The sequence below is a fragment of the Centruroides vittatus genome, unplaced genomic scaffold, assembly GCF_030686945.1.
Source record: "Centruroides vittatus isolate TY-2023 unplaced genomic scaffold, ASM3068694v2 contig_3144, whole genome shotgun sequence".
Classification (NCBI taxonomy): Eukaryota; Metazoa; Arthropoda; class Arachnida; order Scorpiones; family Buthidae; genus Centruroides; species Centruroides vittatus.
The window spans coordinates 347-24,091 of record NW_027122025.1 but is presented as its reverse complement, the minus strand read 5'-3'; the positions used below and the strand labels follow the sequence as shown (position 1 = coordinate 24,091).

The 23,745-nt window shown below is 30.5% G+C and overlaps 2 protein-coding genes across 2 annotated transcripts; both read right to left on the bottom strand.

Annotated features, from left to right (window-relative positions):
* Positions 1-3,014: 3,014 nt before the first annotated feature.
* Positions 3,015-20,614, bottom strand: LOC136973331 (sterol O-acyltransferase 1-like; the record flags this gene model as incomplete). The annotated part of the gene is made up of 9 exons (XM_067268064.1): positions 3,015-3,144; positions 3,215-3,313; positions 12,597-12,870; positions 14,792-14,879; positions 14,954-15,029; positions 16,220-16,347; positions 19,936-20,087; positions 20,267-20,374; positions 20,553-20,614. Coding segments are annotated over 9 exons (1,117 nt in total), but the record flags the coding sequence as incomplete, so codon positions are not given.
* Positions 20,615-22,382: 1,768 nt separating this feature from the next.
* On the bottom strand, positions 22,383-23,312 carry LOC136973330 (uncharacterized). Its single transcript, XM_067268063.1, has one exon. It carries the CDS (start codon positions 23,310-23,312, stop codon positions 22,383-22,385), a length of 930 nt encoding a protein of 309 aa, XP_067124164.1.
* Positions 23,313-23,745: the final 433 nt, after the last annotated feature.

The window sequence follows — 23,745 nt, the reverse complement described above, 5'->3', positions numbered from 1 at the left end:
GTTTTAACATATATCTAAATTCCAATAAGTTAATTATCATAACTGAACTACAGTAATACCCCCAGTTATGTAAACAGACTGTAACATCAAGTACTCCATGAATGGTCACGTGGGCTAAATAATTAAACGCCATAGTCTTAATGGTGCTACGTCACTTCCTGGGTCTATACCACAATACCTAAGACGTTAAATGGTTTGAACCTCATCTAGAAACCAGAATACGTGATTAACTTGAATTTGTAAATTGCTTAAGTGTAACTACATATAATAATAAATATAGTATTGAATTATTAATTATGTGTACTGTACATAAACAATTCTTTTATATGAAATAATAAATAATATATGAGAAAGAGTGCCAGGTAGGCTTGTGTGAGGACCGGGTTAAACCGGCCAGTCTGATTTTCAACTTTTATTGTTCGAATCCCCTCGGGAGATAGCGATCAAAATCGAAGAGAGCGATCAAGATTCAAAGGATGTGCAGCCTTCCGCCGTCAAACACGCTTCCCTCCTCTCCGGATCCGACCTCTGAGTCATGGAGATCGACTCATCACCCTCCATCGTGATTGGTGATTGCAGTGGACGAGAACCCGGAGTATATAAAGGGTGGAGATATCTGAGAATGGGTTCGCTGAAAGTCCGCATAAGACGCCCGACCTGTAGGATCAGTCCCGAGAATTGAGGGCCGAGCCGCCGCCGAGAGCCGACCCGACGATCTCCTGCCTACCTCCACGACTGGAGAGCCGAGACGATTTCACCTTTGATTCCAACCGAGATATCAGAAGACAAGGTATGATCCCCCCAACATTTGTAAACTCTCTCTCTCCCGCGATTAAGGACGGGACGCATTAGATTCTCTGTATTTTGTTTGTCTGTCATCGAAATAAATTGTTATTTGTTTTCATCATGGTCTCCGTTATTTCGAATATCGCCTTAAACTTATTGACAAACCCACACACTTCCTCCACTCGACCTGACAATTAATTACCCAATCCTGACGAGTCGGGGTATCATAAAAATTTTGCCATCCTTGACAGTGGGGTGGGTCTTGCTGACCTGTTTGCCGAAAAAAAAGGAGGTCCGACTCTGTCTTACCTCCCGCGTTCCCACACTTGCATACATGCTTACAATTAGACTGAAAAGTAAAGGATTTGCAGAGAAATAAGTACAATAATAAATCAGTACAGTGCAAAAGGAAGAGAGAAAAAGAGAGAGAGAGAATGAATACATGTTTGAAACAGAATAATAGTAAAATTACATGTTACCCTACTCCGATTTTTTTTCCCCAATTTTTGTACAATTTGGGATTTACATTTTATACAACTTATGTAACTGAGAATTTACATAAGCTATGTGGCTGTGTGTTACGTAACTTGGGTATTACTGTGTGTATGTGTGTATATATATATATGCAATTTTCTGTTAGAAAATCTTTCATAAAATTTAAAAAAAAATAACTAAGGAACTGAGTCTGAGTGTTATTTTTATTTTATTATTATTTTTCGTTTTATTATATTTTGTTTGGGGCTTATGTTTAGTTAGGACAAAGGTTCCCCACTACTCTCTTAGTAACCAAAAAAGATGATGATAAACCAACTCATGAAAGAAAGAGTGCCATAGGAAAAATCATGCACACTTACGCTGCCCAGCAGAAATGAACAGTCCGCAGAAAAATTGGAGGGGGGAATCCCCACACTCACTAGAAAAAGAAATACTTACTAAACCATCATAAAACATCCCAGAAAATTGTGCTAAATGCTTTGTAAACGGTTTATAAGATTTTGTCAGAGAATTGAAGCTGCCAGAAAGAAATTTGATGTTAGATAATTAAGTATGTAAATAAGGGGAGTAACCTAGCTGACTTGTGACGTCACCTCACAGCATAAAACCAGCTTGCTAACTGAAGACGATTGAGGTGCTTTCCTAAGCGAGAGGCGATTTCCAGAGCGAGGTGTACTACTGAGTGAAAAATTTGAGGCGGAGTCCAGATTGAAAGTTAGGTGATTCAAGGAGTTTAAAGAGGAATTCAATTTGACAATAGCGAAAGCATTGAGGAAATAGGTTCCTAGTATAGTGAGGTGACGGATAGGTGTTTAGTTCGTAAGATATTTTGTTCATAGTTCTTAAGTATTTGATTTGTCGAATTTTCAAAGGGGAATTAAGATTAAGTTAAGCTAAGTAGCAGAGTTTTATTGTCGAGTTGACTTGTTGATTTTTGTTAATAAATTTTGTTTTGGAGTATAGACATTTGTACATAGTTAAATTCGATTTACTAATTAAATATATTTCAAACTTTTTCTTTGACTTGATATTTGTCGTTATTCTTACTAATTTTTTTGGTGCACGCATAAAAGTCCAGGCCTGGCAGACTAATCTTGAATCTGCGTAAAATACCCATTAAGTTAACGGAAGTTTTACCGGTCGCAGTTAGTGTCGGTTTCCTGGGATACTAAAAATAGTACTTTACATAACAATAAATAATTTTATATTAATAAAATAATTAAAACTTTATTTTGAAATTTGCTCATGGATCTACAGCAAATAAAAAGTAGGCCCTTAAAAACATTTGCAGAGGGCCCTGTAAGTTTTCTGTCATGGCACTGGCAGGAATATATTGTAACCATTTTAAATTACAGGTACTCCTCACTTTATGACCTATCTGCTTAATGACCACTTGCATGTACAACCAATTGAGTTTCGACCTACAATTTGGGGAATCTCCTTTCTCAGCTTGAGTGTCAGTCAGTGGCAAATGGTGACATGTGCACTAAGCATACTATAATAGTCTTTTTATGAATAAATTTGAAGTTTGTTGCATAATTTTTATAATTTTACAATGATCCTATATATCCGGTGCAAGCTCCTCGCTTATCAACAAATTCGCTTAACGACGTAGTCGTAAGAATGGAACTCGGTCGTAAAGTGAGGAGTACTTGTATATAATTTTTTTGAAAAATAATTAAATATTAGATACATAGCACCAATACCAAATATACCAAAATAATAATACATACCACCAAATATACCAAAAAGGAAAAGCAAAACAGGATAAAAGAAATGCAATATACTGGTCAGAATATATTCATGAACAACAGCAGACACAAAAAATACTGTAAATAATGCGAATAATTTATTCCTAGTGACCTATAAAAATAAAAAATAAAATTTTAATGCTTTATTTTTATATTTAACATATAATTTAAAAGTTACATACAAGATATGTATCTCTGTAAACATATGTATACAACCAATCATGAATGACTGAATTCCATGTTCTATAAAATTGTGCATAAGATGTACTGTTCCACCAATCCTATAAAAAAAAAAAAATGCACGCATTCTTACTTACTATTTAAATTTTGCTAATATTTTTAGAATTTTCTTGTAATAAGTAAATACTAAAATTTTGTAAATTCTTTGCAGATGAAAAAATTATAAAATTTTTCTTTGAGATTCTATTACCATATTTTCTGGCGTATAAGACGACTTTTTAACCCAGGAAAATCTTCTCATAAGTCGGAGGTTGTCTTATACGCCAAAAATACGGTATTATAAAAAAACTTTTTCAAGTAGCCTATCAAGGAATTTTTTATGATAACTAGAAAAATCTTTACAAAAATGTTTGAGCACTTCTAAACTGAAAATATAGAATATTAAAACACTAACATTTAACTTCAGCCAGCAAATCATTGAAAATATTTTGATATTATGACTTGTTGACTGAAGTGAAATATCGGAAACTAAACAGTATCAATTTTTATAAAATTGCCAAATCTACTGTGCTCTGAAATGTTTGGCTTTCATAATGGCTGTAAGTCTTTGTGACAAGTCATACATAAGTTTTTGGAAAATATCCAGTAATATGTTGTCATTTGACCTGCAAAGAAATGGCTAGTTAAATTTTGTTTTAAGGCAATCTCTATATACACATACCTGACAATTCATCCCAAATATTCCTTTTAGGGTTCAGTGAGGATTCTAGACTGACCAGTTATTTTTAATGCCAATATCCTCCATCCAATCCATAACAATGTGACTAGTATGACATGGTGTATTGTTCTGCTTAAGGTATACTATCAGAGCCTATAATGAGAGTGGTCATATGGATAGCTGCCGCCATGACTTTTCCAAACTGCTTATTTAGCCACAGCCACATACTATACTTAGTTGGAGAAATGGAAATAATTTAACAATTATTTAAATGGAAATTTGGGCAGAAAAAGAAAATGTCGTTTTCGAGTTTTAGAATTAATTTTTACTATTATTTGTTTATTTAATATACTATTCACTAATTTTTGGAATTTGTTTACAATGAACATTTATGCAATAAGTGATGAGCCAATTCATTCTTCAATATCCTGAATGTTAATAATTAAAATTGTTTTGTTATGTTCTAAAAATAGATTAAACAAACATGATAAAATTGTATGAAATGTCTTGGAGAACATAAGTATTGTGTCTTCACAGCTATTTGAAATAAATGGTAAACCAGGTAAACTAATGCCATTTATTTTTAAAATATTGTAGAATTAATATTGAAAATTGTCTGTTGCTGGTTCATAACTTGATGCTTGTTCAACAGAACTTGCATCATCTTTTGAAGAAAGTAGGTTTCTTACTGGTGGAGCCTTTCTATTTATTTTAGGTGGTGCATAAATATGGAAATGACAGCATTATACTTCAATTTTCTAGTTCCATCAACTCCAGTTTTTTCCCATTCGTCATCAGGAAAATGTACCTGAAAATAAGATTGTGTATCATTCCAGATATTAAAACAATGCATTTTAATTTAAATAATTTATGCTATTACTTATTTAATTGCACGGAATTTATTAAATACTTATGCAATTGCAAACCATAACATAAGTAACATATAAAAGTAAAAGTTATCTTGTAATTAAAGTGTGTCATATTTATAGTAATATATATGCTATGGACAAAGTGATTAATCGGGCATTATTCATAATGACCAAAAAGGGTGCGCAGTATGATAAATATTGATTAATTTATCAAATTGACCGGTCATTATGAATACCGCTATCACCTAGTCGGGCAAAGTGATAATACGTTGAGGAGTGATCATCCATCCAACATATGCTAACCAATCGGCACTCGAGTTGCGTGTGCATATCATGTTTAGTTACCAAATTTTAAATTCTGTGACATTTTAATTTGATTAAAAAACTCCACTTATTTCATTTAGAAATATTTATTTTTTGTGAATTATTTCAAAGTATTTTAAAAAGAACATGTAATCTTTTAAAACTAAGTACTATTAACTATAGATAAAATTTTATTATTTAATTAATAATGTGCACCATCATGGCGGTGGTCACAACTGTTTGTGCACCCGACGGATTCCTCCAGAGGGGCGCCGCCAGCCGGCTGCCGATTGTTTAACGTCACTAGATATTGATAAGTGTGTTCAAGAAACTACCGTGAATAAATAACTAGTGACGTTAAACAATCTGTGGCCGGCCAGCAGCTCCCCTCTGGGAAAAATTCGTCGAGAGCACAAACAGTCGCGACCGCCGCCAAATTCCGGTACTAAATGCAATACGCATGCGCAACTCAGATTTGAGTGCTGATTGGCTAGCGTATGTCTGGATGATCACTCCTCAATGTATTGTTATCACTTTGCCTGACTAGATGATAGCAGTATTCATAATGACCAGTCAATTTGCTAAATTACTGAAAGTTATTACAATGCCCAATTTTGTTGGTCATTATTCATAGTGCCCATATTAATCACTTTGTCCATAACATATCATATCAATCTATTTCTTAGTAATGACTTACATATCATATATTATAAACTTTTCACACACACACATATAAATTACCTATCATATCATATATCAATCTATTTCTTAGTAATGACTTATAAGTAGAGTCTCATATTTATAGTAATATATATAAGATAATTTTTACTTATGTTATGGTTTGCTATTGCATAAGTTCCATGCAATCAAATAAGTAAAATATATAAATGTATTCTGCTGTGAGATGTATTTATAAAACAACTTAATTCGTACACATAACAATAATAATATATAAGTATGATGTGTAATTTATTATTCACCAATCATTTCAATATCAAATTCTATTTTATATATTTTATGTTCTAAATTACAAATCTATTGTAATTTACAATACTTTTTATTAAAATAAGGTAGATTTGTATAATTAAAGACTTTCATATCAGATATTGTATATCACATATTATAAATATTAAACTATATAAGTACTCATATTTATGTATACTGAATGTTTTTTTTATTTAAATTTTAAAGCAATTTGGACTATTTTATGAATGAATATTCATCTGAATATAAAATAAAAATTTTACATATGTAGATGATTGTTAATACTTCACTTACCTCAAATAAATAGCTGTTGATGGTTGCTTTCCAGTTTTCACTTTTGTTTCCCAAAGTTTATGACGTGCAGGATCTTTCGGAAAAACTTTAATCAAAAATCCATTCTCACTGCTATTTATGCAGCCAAAAGCAGCACATCCAGTCATACTCTTATTGTTTAGTTTAACTTATTTCACACTAATAACTCTAACTTCTTACTTAACTAATAAATATCAGTAATATTTACAATAACAACATGCATAAAACTCAAAAACTAAAGATTAATGCAAATAAACAGTATATCGTCATTCAAAACATTTTGTCCATATAGTCTTAATATCACTCACCTTTGATTAATTTTAATTTGTTTGCAGACAATGAACATAGAGATGATAAAATTTATCCACACTTTCATTCCAATCTCGCTAACACATTGTTTGGAATAATAATGGTGTATAAAGTCACGCGATCACAAACTGCCAATAGAAAAGCATTCCTTATATGGCCACTCTCTCATTATAGGCTCTCTACATACTATGAGCCTCTAGTGACATCTAGTGATGAGAAATATATAATGGCACCCTCCCAGAAGCAAGAGTGTTGCACAATGTCTCTTCATAAAATGTAATTCAAGCACATGACATTGTATCACAAGATAGTGTGGAACTTGTATTATACAGGGTGGGCCAACGAAAACGAAACGGCAGAGTTTTGGATAGTTGGATTTGTATTTAAGCAAATTGCTCGGACAGGTCGATTTTATTCTCAAGGGGGACATCTCGGAAATCATGCAAGGAAAAAAAATTACCATAAAATTAAAGCTGATAATGTGTTATCTGTTAACTCTGCCGTTTCGTTTTTGTTGGCCCACCCTGTATATATTACTGTATGAGTAAACAATAATTGAACTAAAATGTCTGTATGCATTATGCTCTATCAGCATATTGTCAACATGACAACATGCTGATAGAGGTATAACCAAAGTATTACCACAATATTGGCAATATATAATTGTCCAAGACATCCAATAGACCAAGCATTCATGGTTTTGTCCAAAATAATTAATGATCCAAGCCAAAGCACAAAAAATTAACCCAAAACTTTAAAAATTATATTTTTATGTAAGTCTTCATTATTTCAAATTGAAAAAACTCCTGGAAAGGCCATCCTTATGTATGACTTTACACAAAGTAATTTTATCATTATCCAAAAGGACCACCAGAGGGTTAGAAGTGGTTAAATATGCTACAAGACATGGTAGATATTGTGAAAATTTTTAATCGTTGTTTTATTGTGAAAATGCCGTAGCCTCTAATGAAAGGCTGGCGTTTTGATCAAGTTTTAACTTTGTGATAATTTTTAATAATCTATTTCATAATGTCTTAGAAGATTTTTATTTCTTCAAATAAAATCTTCTAACTGTTACTTCTGAACTGGTCCATGAAAACAGGAAAATTAAAAGACTTGTGGATTATATTGTTCCAACAATGGAGTTTACTGGAGGTAGTGTAATGGCTTTGGGTTAATTTGAAGTAATGGAGATGCATAAAAATTATATTTTTATGCATCTCCATTACTTCAAATTAACCCAAAGCCATTACACTACCTCCAGTAAACTCCATTGTTGGAACAATATAATCCACAAGATACCCACCACATCTAGGAACAATCATCAGACTAGCAGAATGGGTACTGTGATTCATCCGTCCAAAGCATGTTTTCATTGATCTGTAGTCCAAGATCAATGCTTCTCACATGATGTTAATTAGCATGTAGCATTAGTTGACATGCCTAGCAGCTTGTAAGCATATACACAACCACGGTAATTCATATCTTTATGGTGAGGTAAAAGTTTGTCTCTAACATTTTTGGTCTTCTTAATTGACCTTCCTTGGGAAATTTAAAACCCAGAAACTAACAAAAGCCTTAATATATTCAAATTAAGTGATCTAGAATACATTAAGGCTTTTGTTTATTTTTGAATTTTCAATTTATTGAAAAAGGTTGATTAAGAAGACTGAAAGTGTTAGAGAAATAAATTTTTATTGCACTGTAAAGGTAGTCATACTGTGGCCATGGTAATCCATATCAATTGATATAGTGTTTTGTACATACATGTTATTGCAGATGATTTGAGCACCAGTAGTCTCAGAATATTTGAGTGACTTCACACAATGTTACATGCATAGTAATATGACAACTGGGAAACTGTAGAAAAGACTGTGCACACAGCCTTTTATAGAGCTTTCCAGATCATACTCTATTATTTTCAAAGTTTATTGAGCCAGTTTTTGGCAAGTTCAAGCAGTTTTACTTCAATTTTCATATCATATCAGAAATCATCAACTTAGGAATCTTTAATACACATCTAAAATGTAACATGGGTCAACTGCTTATGTAGCACTAGAATTCTGCTTTGAAACTCTATTAACTCTCTTGACCGAGACTTTTTTTTGTCCTAGTCATGGAACTGTCTTATCCTGAGCCCACAAGCCTATTCATAGTAAGATCTATAACTTGCTATTTGTGTAGGATCTCATTCAATATCCATAGAAAATTAGCCAAATATATAAACCAACATCCACAAACCCAATGTACTGTACAGTACATATATAATAAGCCAACGACTACCAGACTATATCAAGTTATTATATCACAATTATTTTAAATTAATTACTAAATAATGTGTCACTAGAAGATGGTGTTAGGTGCCATCTCTTATTAGAATTAATAATTATAATTAAATTAAATAATTTAGAAAATTCTGGAAGAAAAGAATCAGCCTGGAGTTGGACTCAAACCCACAATTGCCACTTACTGTGTGGATGCGTTGCCAGTTATGCTATTTGAGTCTCCAGTCCAATCTCCTCTTGCAGACATAGATCTTCCTCTGTATGTTTAAATATATCTGGTAGGGAAGATTGGACTGAGGTTCAAGTAGTGTAAGTGGCAATGCATCCACATGGTAAGCAAGTTTCAGGTTCTAGTCCCAATCTGGGTTGATTCTTTTCTTCTAGAATTTTCTAAATTATTTAATTTAATTATTAATTCTAATAACAGATGGCACCTTACACCTCTTTCTAGTAAAAATTATTTAGTAATTAATTGCGAGATAATAGCCCACTATAACATGGTAATTGTTGGCATTTTAGTATCTGAATACTAATGATAAAACAAATATATTTTATTAAAAAAATACACTATGATTATTTTCAATTTATTTAACTTGGGAATTAAGAATTATCTGTATTTGTTTTTATTTTGAATAAAACATTTTAAAAGTGACAAATATTTCAGTAAAATATCATAAAATAGTACTATTCCACTCTCTACTGACACCGGGATTTACAAACTACAACTCTAAAAACGAACCTGTTCATAATGAAATGAATGTGATATCATAAAATAATATCACATTCATTTCATCTAAATAGTTTCACTAGTTCAGGAAGCTTCTCAAACACAAAGTCCAACCAAATTGCTCTTTCTGGAGTTAACTTTTCAAAAGTCCAAAAGCTTTAGTGTTGTGTACTCAACCAAAAATTTGAATGTCATCATCTCATGCAGCCATTATTCAAAATCAATTACTAACTACTGAGTATGGTTATGTAACAAAAAGAACTGTCTCGGATATGTTGAGATCACATCTCACAAGGCAGAAAAAATAGAAAACAAAAAGAATTTTAAAAATCAATTCTTTAAATATTTCTTCAAAAAAACTGATGAGACTTCATAGGTTAAATCTGAAAAAGTTAACTGATTTTTTTTTGTCTGGACCGCATTTCATCAGAGACAAAAACTTCCGAGTGTTATCTTTGTTATTCTTTATTCACTATGCATTTTGGGTGCTAGATTTTTGTGTAACTTGCACTCCTCATCAGTTGTTACATTTCTACAAATTGGTATAAATACAATAATTACAACTTCCATCATTTGGATATATTTACACAATAGTGAACTAACCTGTTTTATGTTTGGACATACAGCTATGCGGTGTTGATGTTGTATCCCCTAAGGCATTTCTAACTGTCTTTCTTTCTGTTTGCTTGCTCTTTAGCCCCTCCCATTTCCTCTCATACATTGTCAATCTCCATGCCATTATTTAAGCTTATGGTTTTGTTTTTTATTAACAATTGCAAAGTGTTCTTTGAATTTACATAGATAACTGTCTTTTTCTTTTTCCTCTGAGGATTATTTTTACACTTTTTTTCATTGATTGTGCATCCAAACGTGCTGCAGTGATTTGTCCATGGTGATTGGTTATAAATGTTAATAAAAACAAAACCATAAACTTATGTTGTCAATCTCCATGCCATTATTTAAGTTTATGGTTTTGTTTTTATTAACAATTGCAAAGTGTTCTTTGAATTTACATTGTTAATAAAAAACAAAACCATAAGCTTAAATAATGGCATGGAGATTGACAATGTATGAGAGGAAATGGGAGGGGCTAAAGAGCAAGCAAACAGAAAGAAAGACAGTTAGAAATGCCTTAGGGGATACAACATCAACACCGCATAGCTGTATGTCCAAACATAAAACAGGTTAGTTCACTATTGTGTAAATATATCCAAATGATGGAAGTTGTAATTATTGTATTTATACCAATTTGTAGAAATGTAACAACTGATGAGGAGTGCAAGTTACACAAAAATCTAGCACCCAAAATGCATAGTGAATAAAGAATAACAAAGATAACACTCGGAAGTTTTTGTCTCTGATGAAATGCGGTCCAGACAAAAAAACATCTGTTAACTTCTTCGAATTTAACCTATAAAATCTCATCAATTTTTTTGAAGAAATATTTAAAGAATTGATTTTTAAAGCAATATAAAGAAAACTGCACCATTGATATAATACATAAAATTCTTTTTACTATAAGAATAGATGTTTTTGAAGACTTTTTGACAAGTTTTTCATACAAGAGAAATAAACAATTTAAGTTAAATTAATTACTAAAGAAGAAAATCTTAGTTCATTTAGATATCATCTTAGTTTTTAGATATCTTATATAACCATGTTATTACTTTCAATTCTTTTAAAAACTTGTTTGTAGCACCATTATTTTTTAATAACTATATTAATAAAAAAAATCTCTAATATCTTTTTATTGAAATCTATTCATAAATAAAGAGAAATTTTGCTTAATTAAATTCTTCAAAGCCAAAAGAGATTATGTATTAGAATTATTAAAAAATATTTTTAATAATTCTAATACAGAAATTTATAAGAATTATTTGATAGAAATGGAGCTGTTTTTTTGTTTAAATTTTAGTATTTTCAATTTCTTATTTATAAATACAATATTTCTTCAATCTTTACTATCATAGAATTTCAAGTTAAATTTTCTTACATTGTTAATAATTTGTAATTTATAACTGTTTTCAACTATTTTGAAATAATGTTTAAATCTTAAATAAATAAATTAATAATAATTTATTAAGAACAAGTGAATTATTAATGTATAATTTTCTTAAAAGTATTAAGTATATTGATGTCATCCTAGCAAGTGAGGCCCCAATGTAACTCTCTGTTGGAGTTAAATATTAATGGCCAAAAAGAACAGGAAGTTGTAGTTCAAATATACTGCATGTCCGAAAAATTAATCTTCCTCCTACAATGCCTCTTTCTAAACTCTATAGTTAATATTCCCTTCTGTTTGATTGCATTATCTTACTTTCTTACAAAAAGCTATTCATTTGAGTAGAAGAAGATTCATCCTAACAAATGAACTCATTCATTTTGGGAATGATCTCTACAACTATAGTCTAGCCCTACTAGTGAACATTAATGGAAGTGTGGTCAATCTTTTAGAATCAATCTCATCCAAATTAAAGAAGAAACATCAGAGAAATATCAAATTGCTTGCCAAACATCAAAGATTTAATTCCAACAGAGAATTACATAGGGGGTTTCATTTGCTGGGATGACATCAACCCTTCTGAACATCTATCTACTATATTATATAAAGATTAAATAATGATAATATCATTTTCCCCAATATTAATTTCTCAACTAATGTAACTATATATATATATATATATACACACTAAGGTATTATTTAGTACAGTCTTAGTTAACACACAAATTAGACAACTTTTTTGATAACTCAAGTTTTTTAAGAAAAGCAGTTTGAATTGGATATAATTTGAGGAGATTCCTTAACAAGTATAATATTCATTAATGTATATTACAATCTATAATAAGAAAAATTAACCAAAGCAAAAATACACTAACCGAGTAAAATTGGCGATCTGCAAAACGTAAAATTTCAGCAAACATATTTAACCAGCAATGCAGCATTCCATAAAATAACAAAAACATGCAAAGACTACCAACAAGTACAGCTTTTGTTTGAATTAAAATAATATCTGCTTTTGTGAATTGAATAAATCCAACTTGACTAAATGTTGTCACTAGAAATCGGCAGAAAGGTACAAATGTAGTGAAAATACATGCAACAAATTGAACAAAATATATTGATACTTTCTTCCAAGATGTTCTTGGTAACCTATAAAATTAAAAAATATATGTATCAAATAAAAATGTAATAAATCAAAACCACGAGAGAAAGTTTTGAATAGTATTTACATTGATATTAAAAATTAATTTGTCATATTTATGAGTTTGTCAATTTTTTTTTTGACAAATTTCACATTATTTAAATAAAATTTTATATGCCAGTATCATGTTATAAAATTCATGTAAATGACACTTATATAATATCTAAATGCAATTATAAATCTAATAAAAATAAGTACAATGGTAATAGAACTAATTTTTTAATTTCATACGTAAGTAATTTTATGTTATATACAAAACAAAAAATTAATGAATGAGTATATAAAAATCTTGTATTTTAATTTAAAATTATCACAATATTAATTTAACTTCAAGAAAACAAATATAGTCAAATAAAAAATGACTTTTCAGAAAACTTTTTGGAAATTGATGCCCATGTTAATGCTTTTTAACCAAAATATTAATAATTGATTATTTGATGCAGTGGGTGTGCAGAGTTTCATTCATATGCAATGGGCATTTTCCAAGTTGTCTATCTTCATGATACCAAAGGAGCAGTTGGAAACAAGTTTTATTGAAAAATGAGTGTTCACTTTCCAAACAGATTAGTTGGCTCAGAATCCAAAATTTATCAAGTGCTCAGTTAACAACTGTAAAAAAAAAATATTTCTTCTTTACAGGGTTTACATACTTTGTTTTAAGTGAACACAAGCAGACTAATGTGTAAATCTAATTGAGATTAAATAGAAGTCTGTAACATTTAATTTCTATCTGTCAGTTTGCACATTTCTAGTTAGAGCTGAATAGATATAATTTCTGTTGACTGTTCACAAGAGGTGGTATTTTGTTATTTTTGTCTCAGGTGATTGATTTTCTTGCCAATGACTCTTGTCCTTAAGGCTGTACCAAGTCACTTAGAGTCTTGTCAAATATTATCAATTGTGTCCAATGTACTAGACCAAGATGATGACATTTCAGGACATTTTTTAAAATAAAATTAGCATTAAATCTTGTCACTAAAGCACTTTTGGTATTGCAAGCAAACCGGTTTACCTGAGAATACCAAATTGGTATTCAAGGTAAACCAGAATGCAAAATGATTATATAATGAAACACACCTTTTGATTTCAAGCAGTATTAATTTTAGAAATACAGAAAGTATATCCACAGCATGAAAATATATTTTTGAAACATGAACTTTGACACTTACAGCCTATTGATTATTTTAGTTATATACTTATTTATTTATGTTTCATTTATTTTAAAGTTAAATTTTAATTGTTGATTTTTACTTTTTTTGTAAATTTTGTATTATATACAATTAAATTTTACAACCTCTGAGTTTGTAATTTTCTATTTGTTTGAATTTATTTTAAAAATGCTATTTTATGTATTCTAATTGTTAGTCCTAACAGAGGAAGACCTATAAATAGGATGAAAACATTTTTTTTTTTATTATATTAGAATACTGCTGGAAATCAAAAGATGTGTTTCATTATATAAAATTACATTTATATAATGGTCCTGTACATGGATATAAATTTGTTTCATTTCTCTTTAAAATCTTTTGTTTAAATAATGCTCATATTAAAATTCAGTAATCACAATGTTTGAAAATATCATTTTGTATTTTGTACATAAATGTTGAAGCTTTTGTTGCCAATCTGATGATTAGATAAATCTAGTCTCAAAATACCTGTTTTATTAAATTTTCAGATCCTTGAACTTTTAACTTATCATTTCTTCTTGTTTGAATCATGTAGAATTGAATGTGACAAAAGAGTTAATTATATACAATATATTTAGCTAATTTCTAATCCAAGGATAATATTAGATAAATTATCATGAATATAAAATTAAAATAATTTGTATCTTCAAAGAAAAATGTAGCTTTTTCAAATTAATATTACCTAGGATAATTATCTCTGTAAACAAGAGTGGGAACAAATAAAAAGTAAATGAGATTCCTTATTTCTGGGTATGGTTTATGTATATCATCTAAATGAACATGTAAAAAAAAAATCATTAAAATTTGTATAATAATCAGTTAAAGCACTATTTTTCTTTCTTACCTTGATGTGGTTTAAAATTGATACCATGTGGAACATTCTCTCTCACAAACGCATGAACTTTCATCATTAATCGTATCTAAGAATAATAATATACAAATGAATTACATCATAATCAAATATAGTTTAAATATCCATTTTTATTCTTTGTTTATTTTCATGATGTAAATTTACAAAATATAAATTACATCATAATTTTATTTTTAATTAGTTTAACTAGCTGTTATGTTTAAATACTTTTTGATTCCAAATGACAATTGCATGAAAAATAAGTCTCAAGAGTTTTTGAAATACATTGCCAAATATGATGTTTCTCGTAAAGTGAGTGATGCAGATTTTCATATTTTGTGAAGTAGCTTGTATGTTATCCATTGTGTATTCCAAAGAAATTCATTGGCTTTACATCAAAAATCTTGGAGATAATATAATTAGTCCATCTCTCTTGATCAATTTCCCAGAAATTTTCTTTTCAAAAATTGACAAACACACATGCTAAATCAATATGTAAATGCTTAGAGCATATCTTACTGAAATATGGCCTATGAATTCTGTTCTAGAATTTTCAGAATTGTATTAAATACCTGTATATCATGGTAAGTAGCATTCATAAAATGAATACTGTGATGATGTGTCTTCCACATGAAAAAATAATAACTCCACAATGTGTTACGGCATACCACATTTCCATATGCATTTGTTCTTTTATACTTCATGACAATAAGATAACTTTTTGAACTCCAAATATAACAGCTGCTTTTGTTCATGTACTGTTGAAAAAATATGCTGTGTTGAATAATTGTTGTCTTCATCTATTTCCTAAACAATATAAGAGGCAAGAACAGGCTTCGTAATCTTCTGGTAGAAGTTTTTATAATAGTTGTTAACTTTATATTTTTTACAAAGAATTTTAGACATTTGTACAAATTTTTCATGACAGTTCTTCATAAAAATTTAAAAATAAATATTTTGTTAAATGAATGCATACACTTTCTTAACCTTGCTCTTTCAAAACACATGTAGTAACAGCCCAGTCACAAAAAAAAAAAACGCAATTGTTGTATCTAATACTGCCTCGTGAGATTTATCCAAGCATATTACCTTCTGGGGTGGTTATATAAAAGTTTTATTTCTGTTCTAGAAATTTTTTTAGAGATATACATTACTCCTGATTATATTCAGGAAATTATGATATATACTACTTAAAAAGGAAATAATGTAAATTATTTTCCCTTGATTAAATATCATATAAATTTAAAAAACTGCACCAACCTGTTCAAATATGATGATAGATGAGGATATTTGAGGAATATTATATAATGTAACCACTAATGCAGGTATAAAAAATAGCATCATTTGGTAAAGAATATAAAAAGCTCCAAATAGTAAGTCATAGCATCCTGGAACATGTAATAAACATTTTATTACAATAGCACAACAGTAATTACAAATTTGCACATTAGTTTAAATACACAGAAATTACTTTATCTTCTGTATACATTGCTGATCTGAGAGCTGAGCAGCAATGTATGTAGAAAATGCAAATGTTTTAAATACCATATTTCTATGCATATAAGAGGATGTTGTTATATCTGAGTGTAAGAACATATTTTTATAGATGGGGAAAAACTGGCACTATATTTCCCCAAGTATTTGGAAAACCTCACAACATAAAAAACACTTTTATATTGATAGTATCAGAAGCATGTATTTGCTTTGGCTTTTTATTTTTAATAATGATGACCATAAAGATGTTCTAAATACAGAAGTTACTATAGCAGCATATTTACATTTAATTTGCACTGACACAACAGTGCAGTGCAAATTATAAAGCAAAACAAGCTGGCACACATAAGAGCATGCTCTTACATGCAAAGCATGATACATGTTTCAAAAACATGAAAACAAATGATTTTCATATATAACAGAAAGCTCTTATTTGTACAAAAAATATCCTATGGGTAAAGATTAAACTGATATAATGATACACCATTGAAGATTGGTACACTAAATTTGATATACACTGAATAATCACTGGATTAGGAACACAATGCCAATGCTATCTTGGAAGTGGTAAATGGATGGTCTGTAATTGTTACTCACAATTTGCTGTAGTCGTGACACATTGACTTGTCATTTGCATTGTAAAAAGCAATACTTGTCAGTCATGACCAAATGGGGTGACTTGAATGACTTTGAGCAAAGACAGATCATTGGGATTCAGAGGATGGGTGCCAGTGTTTCTAAAACAGCTGCATTTGTTGGTTTTCTTGTATCAAAGTGTTCAGGGTGTACCATGAGTGGATGGACCATGAATTTTACAAACATCCACCAGAAGTGGTACAAATGATTGATCCCAGAGGTGAGTGTCATGTGTCAAGACTGGTATCTATATCTGAACAAACACATGTCATAGTGGAAAAGCATACTTGCCAATACAACAGTGGATGTTTCAACAATCACCAAGTGATGTACCTTGTGTCAACTGGGATTCAATAGCCATTAACCTACAGGGATGCCTCTATTAACTGACCATGTGTCATTGCAAACAATGCCTTGCATGGGTGAAGAAAAGACTTCATTGAACCTTGGATGTGTAAAAGAAAGCCTTCTGGACTGACAAGTCCCATTTCTTGCTGAATCACCCTGATGGCTGGTTCTGAATCTACGTAAACCTAAAGCCTCATGCCCTGGTTGCACAGTTGGGATTCCAACAGGACATTTTAATTTCTTAAAAAAATTTCAACAAACAAAAAATGTTCATGATGAATGTTCATGATGAATACTTCCACAACTGATGAAATCAGTTCTCACAACAGACCCTTTTCTGCAGGCTTCTGTTGGAGCCAGAGCTTTATCTTCTCTCTGTAGTCAATCTCTGTCAGAATCTTTACAATTTTTAAGAAATTTGTAAATAATTATTATGTAATTTGATTGGGACACTTCCAACAAAGATAGACTACAGGGAGAAGATAAAGTTCTGGCTCCAACAGTAGCCTACTGAGAAGGATCTTTTGTGAGAAATGACTTTGTCAATTATGGAACTTTTCATCACTGAGTGATCATTTTTTATTGTTTCTTGAAATTTTTAAAGAAATTCTATTGAACATGTTTAGGATATGCTAAAATGTATAATGGGTTGTCACCCAATCCCCACAAAATTTCATTATCAACAAATAATAGAAAATTCATGACTTCTAACAAGTCTATATAAAAGAAAATAATGAACAATATTTGTACATTATCCCAAGCAACTTCTTCATATGTTGACCAGAACTACACTCCTTGTTTTCAAGACAAAGTTAGCCCTGAGTGCAACCAGCACCACCTTGTGACAGTGCTGACCCAACATTTAATCATAGTTTGAAGCTCCTTGCATAGTGTACAATAACCTTTTTTTTTATAGCTTGTGATCCCTTTTTTTGATAGTCTGTGGATGCCACTGTCAGGAATTTTAAGGAAATAAACAGAGGACTTGATTCTAGCTGCCATATTAAAAATGCAATCAAAGCAAAAATTGAAAAATCAACAGATCAACAGATTCAAAGTACAGATTAAGCACAGAATCAGAAGAAACTGTGAACCATATTCTTAATTCTTGTGCAAAGATTGCACAAACTGACAATAAGCAACATCATAATACAGTTGCTAAAATGATCCACTGGAACATCTGCCAAAACTGTCTTGTGCTGAATACAAAAACTGGTGGGATCATGATAATGAAAGTCATTAAAAACTTTGAAGTTAAGATCTTGTGGAACTTCAGAATACAAACAGATAAAAGCCTAAAACATAGTATACACTTTTTCTCTACCACAGATTTAAACTGTGGTAACTGTTCTCTACCACAGATTTAACTGTGGTAGAGGAAAAAAAAAAGTGAATCATAGACATTGTCATACCAGAAGACTCTCAAGTTGAAGAAAAAACTGAGTAAAGATAAAATATCAAGATCTAAAGATTGAAATTGAAAGCTTATGATATAAACCAGTGGTTGTACTACCAGTGGTCATTGGCACACTGGGTGCTGTTCTAAAACACCTATGCTGGTACTTGGTGATTTTTCCATTTTTCAGATCTTCTATCAGCCAACTATAATAGGCTGTGCTATTTGGGTCTGCATATATTCTATGCCAATACATTACACCACAGCATCATGCTAGTATTGTAATATATGATGCTGGATGACTATTAGCATCCAGCATCATGCATTTAGCACTATTAGAATAATAAAATCAGCATTAGAATTTGACTACACAAATGTAGTCAGATATTACATCCAGTAAAATAGTTTCAAATAAAATCATAATTGCTGCTGAATGTTCTTTGATAAATGAAAAACAAATATGTCTGAAAAATTTTGAATTATAAGAAACCTTAAATGTTAAAACTGAATGAAAGTATTCAATGAACAGTTCAATTTACACAAAATAACATACATAACAGATCATCTATTAATTGATAATTATAAAATATAACATTGTAATAAATAAAATGTTGTTTGATGTGATAAAGAATACACGTACTCCTCACTTCATGACCTATCTGCTTAATGACCACTCACACTTACGACCAATTGAGTTTTGACCTGCAATTTGGGGAATCCCCTTTCTCAGCTTGAGTGTCAGTTAGTGGCAAATGGTGACATGTGCACTAAGCATACTATAATAGTCTTATAGTATGCTATTAGCCTATTATAGTACTATAAGTCTTTTTATGAATAAATTTGAAGTTTCTTGCATAATTTGTATAATTTTACAACGATCCTATATTCCCGGCGCAAGCTCCTCGCTTATCGACTAATTCACTTAACGACATAGTCGTCGGAACGGAACTCGATCGTAAAGTGAGGAGTACCTGTATTTATAATATTTATTATAATATATTTAATGAAATAGAAAGTTAACCTAACAAATTTGAATATAAAATAAAATTTGCAAATTGATTTTATTATTACAAAATCATTACTTAATAAAACATATTCATACCTATATGTTTGCTTGGATATCGAGTAGAAGACCAGACTCTTAAACAAGGATAAATAATTCCAATGATACTTAAATTCATACTTAACCATACCACCACAACAACAGAAAAGTAACCAAGACCCCAGGATAATATTTCTAAATCTTCAATTAACCTTTAAAAAAGTATTAAAATTTTGTATGTAATTTATTGTAAGTTGTATTCAAAAGTAATTCTAAAAATTTTAAATATTTAAATTTTACAAACTTCTTAACTAACTTGAATATATGTACTGTACCTATGAATTATTTAAAACTTAAATAGTAAAGTTAGTATAATTTCACATTAACTTACTTCTCTGGATCACATGCATAAAGTAATGAAGTTTTGAAAATAAGTAAAAATAATGATGCTGCACATATGTTATAGATAGACTGAAGATGAGTTACTTTAAATAAGTCTCTGAAAAAGTAATAAAACATATTCCAGTAAAATGTAATTACAAAATTACAATGATATATTTATTGTTGTAAATCATATTAAAATTATTATATAATTTATAACCATTAACAGTTTGCAATAATTATTTTTATGCTATATTGAGTGTTCTATTTAATTAAATATTTTAAAATGAACTTACGTTAACAATGAATTTCTACTGTAAAACACTTTTTCTGGAAGATTGGTACAATTTTTTCTGTATAGTATAAAAATATTCAATTCAGAAATGAATCAAAATTATGTTTCTTTTGCTATTTTGAACATAATTATATGTTTTATTATTCTAATTTATATTAAATTTCCTAGAAAAGTTTATTAAATGCTTAAAATTAAAACAAGCAATTATTTTAAGATAAATCTTAAATATACGTTTTTGAGATTTTGATGAAAATATTTCTTAAGTTTATAATTTTTCTTTATTATAATTTAACACAATAATATATAGTAAAACTTCTCTAAGCTCTAAGGGACAGGAAAAACTTAAAGTTACAGACAATTTGAGTTAGAGAATAGATTAAAAAATGCCAATTCCGAATAATTTGTATTTTTACCACTCTTGCATTATATAAAGAATCTTTGATAGTTTTTTTTTTTGTTTTAAACATCCCATGTTATGCTTTTCAGCAAAACGTTCAATGTAACTAATAAAATTGAACAGTTTTGAAAGTGCATCTTATTGAGATAAAGCGAGATGTCTACTCGCTTCAGACTGGAATGTTGCAAACAGGTTTCAAACAGTAGATACAACTAACTGTCTGAAAATTTCATGAAAATCTGATAATTAGTATAACTTTGGATAGAATAAATATTAAGATTTGTGTCAGGGAAGTTAAAAGAAATGTAAATTAGTGTCAGGGGACCATAAAATCTTCAACTTGGAGAAAATTAAAATTAATAATAAATATAAATTAAAGAAAATAGTAAATAATTCTGATTTTAGTTTTCTCTGGACATTACAGAAACCAAACCTGATAAAAAGATACTTGTCAATTATAAAATCTTATTGTGAACAAAATATATAGAGGGATTGGTCTGAGGCAGAACAGAATATTCATTGTAAATTTTCTTTCAAGTCTCATTTTTACACAGAACGGTATCTTAACTCAAATATTAATTATTTTGTCAAATGTACTTTAATAGAATTAAGATTTAATTGAAGTTCTATAGTATTATTTAATACAAAAATCAGTATTAATCCTAACAAAAAATGTCCATATTGTACTTCAGGTCAAAATGAGACTTGGAAAAACATCTTTTTCTTTTGTAACAGATATAATGATTGTAAAAAAAAACATTATATATATCAACTTCTATGACGGGAAGATATTATTGCCTTAACTTCTGCCAATGAGGATGTATCTCAAAAGTTTCTTTTTGCATGTCTTAAGTTAAGAATATAATTATATTTTTGTATATTGTAAAATTTGTTATATTATGATTTGTATACTAATAATAATGTATTCTCCCTTGTAATGGACAGTAATGTCTAATACAATACATAAATAAAATACAAAATAATACGGAATGAATCAAAAAATTTATCATAGTTGGTTATTGGTCGAAGCTGGATTAACCTTTCAGCACTGGGAGAGTTAGGTATGGTTCTATCCCCTAGTAGGCCTAGTGGAGAATATAGGCTACCTGGAAAATTTTTAAAATATTTTTTCATGCAATTTTTCTCATTTTTGTTTCAGAAAAAGTATTTGTAAACAGTTATGTCTAGTAAAGAAAAGTCTTTTTTGTTGTTACATAATTCATTTTTTATGTGAATTTTTTTTTTCACGGTAGTTTTTGGCGATACTCCCAAAAAAATTTAGCGGATATATACGTCCCTCACTGCTGAGTGGTTAATACACACAAAGAAAAGTATATTATATACTTAATATTAAACCAAACAACTCACGGAAACATTCTTAAATAAGACGATTCCACAAAGTCCATCTTCGTATTATCTCTATAACAGCATCAACTAATTAGCTGCATCAGGATAAACCCGACGCACTTGAGAGATAAAATTTTTAAACGCATCTCTCTGAAATTGTTGACGCCACAGAAATTCTGCTAGGAAATTGTCTAGCGTGGTGCGACGAGTACCAAAGCGACGTTTATTCTTTTCCTTGGCCTTCTGCCAAATACATTTCGCACGATTTGTGGTGGCATAAGTAGCAGGGTCGACAAAGTTCACCGAATGATTTACGGTGAGATGTCGGTACTCTACGTTTTCGTCGACCTTATATTTGGCCCACAAATCAGAAACTGCAGTTGTCCCAGGTAGAACAAACTGCTGTAGGACGGGCAACAACGTGGAGGCATTTCGGCGATCTACTGCGACCATGAAACTTTCTTTGGTACGCACATCGTATCCTCCGAAAACCCACTGTTCTCCGACGAGACGACACCGACCAACAAAACAACTTTCATCAATCTCGACAGTGTGGCCAGGCCCTCCGATGACAACTGGATGTAGAAGAAACCATTCGTGGCATATATCACGACAGAATTGTTTCCAATCCAGAATTGTGTTGACAGAAGCAATCTGAAGTTCTCTCATGAGAAAGTCCTGTTTGTCGAGCTCAAAGGACCAGAGATATGCTAATTGAAGAATTTTTGATACTGGCAGATGGCTGTTTTCGAAAAATGAATCCTTCCGAATAGAAATCTTTTTTCGACAAATCCTACCAGCGGAACATCGCCAAACTAAGCCGTCTGTTTTGTCCGTCTCTTCTAATCTCATTGCATTTGCTCCCACACAACGCCCGTTTTCGCAAATGCGTTGATTTTTTATCAGACCATTGTCCATCGCCCACTGAATGCTTTCTCTGTTATTCTGTGTCACTAGAAACAGGTCTTGTAGACGAAATTCACTCAGATCTGGGAACACTCGATCAGACATTGCCATGCTTTCTCAGAACACACAAGCTACGTTGCCAATGTTTTTAGCTTTTGTAGCCAAAAATTTTCTTAAAAAATAGCCAAAAAGTAGCCGACACAAAAAATCCCTTTTTAATATCCCGAGATTTGACAATAAAATAAAATAAAATAAAATAAAAAAACATCATTCGTACATTTCCAGCAATAACGTTAATCACATAACAAACATTTTCGGCCAATTTACATGCCCGAAGCAGGTCTGTAAACTGATCCGAAAATAAGGATCGGAAGATTCAAACCTTTCAAACAGTCGTAACCACCCAAACTGCATAAGGGCTCAATTTTCATTATTTCTAATGAGGAAAACTGATTTGAACTTATAACAATTTAGAGTTCAAATGACCTCTTGAAACGAATGAAATTCAAAGTAGAAGGCACCAAAGTATGCGATTAATCACAAT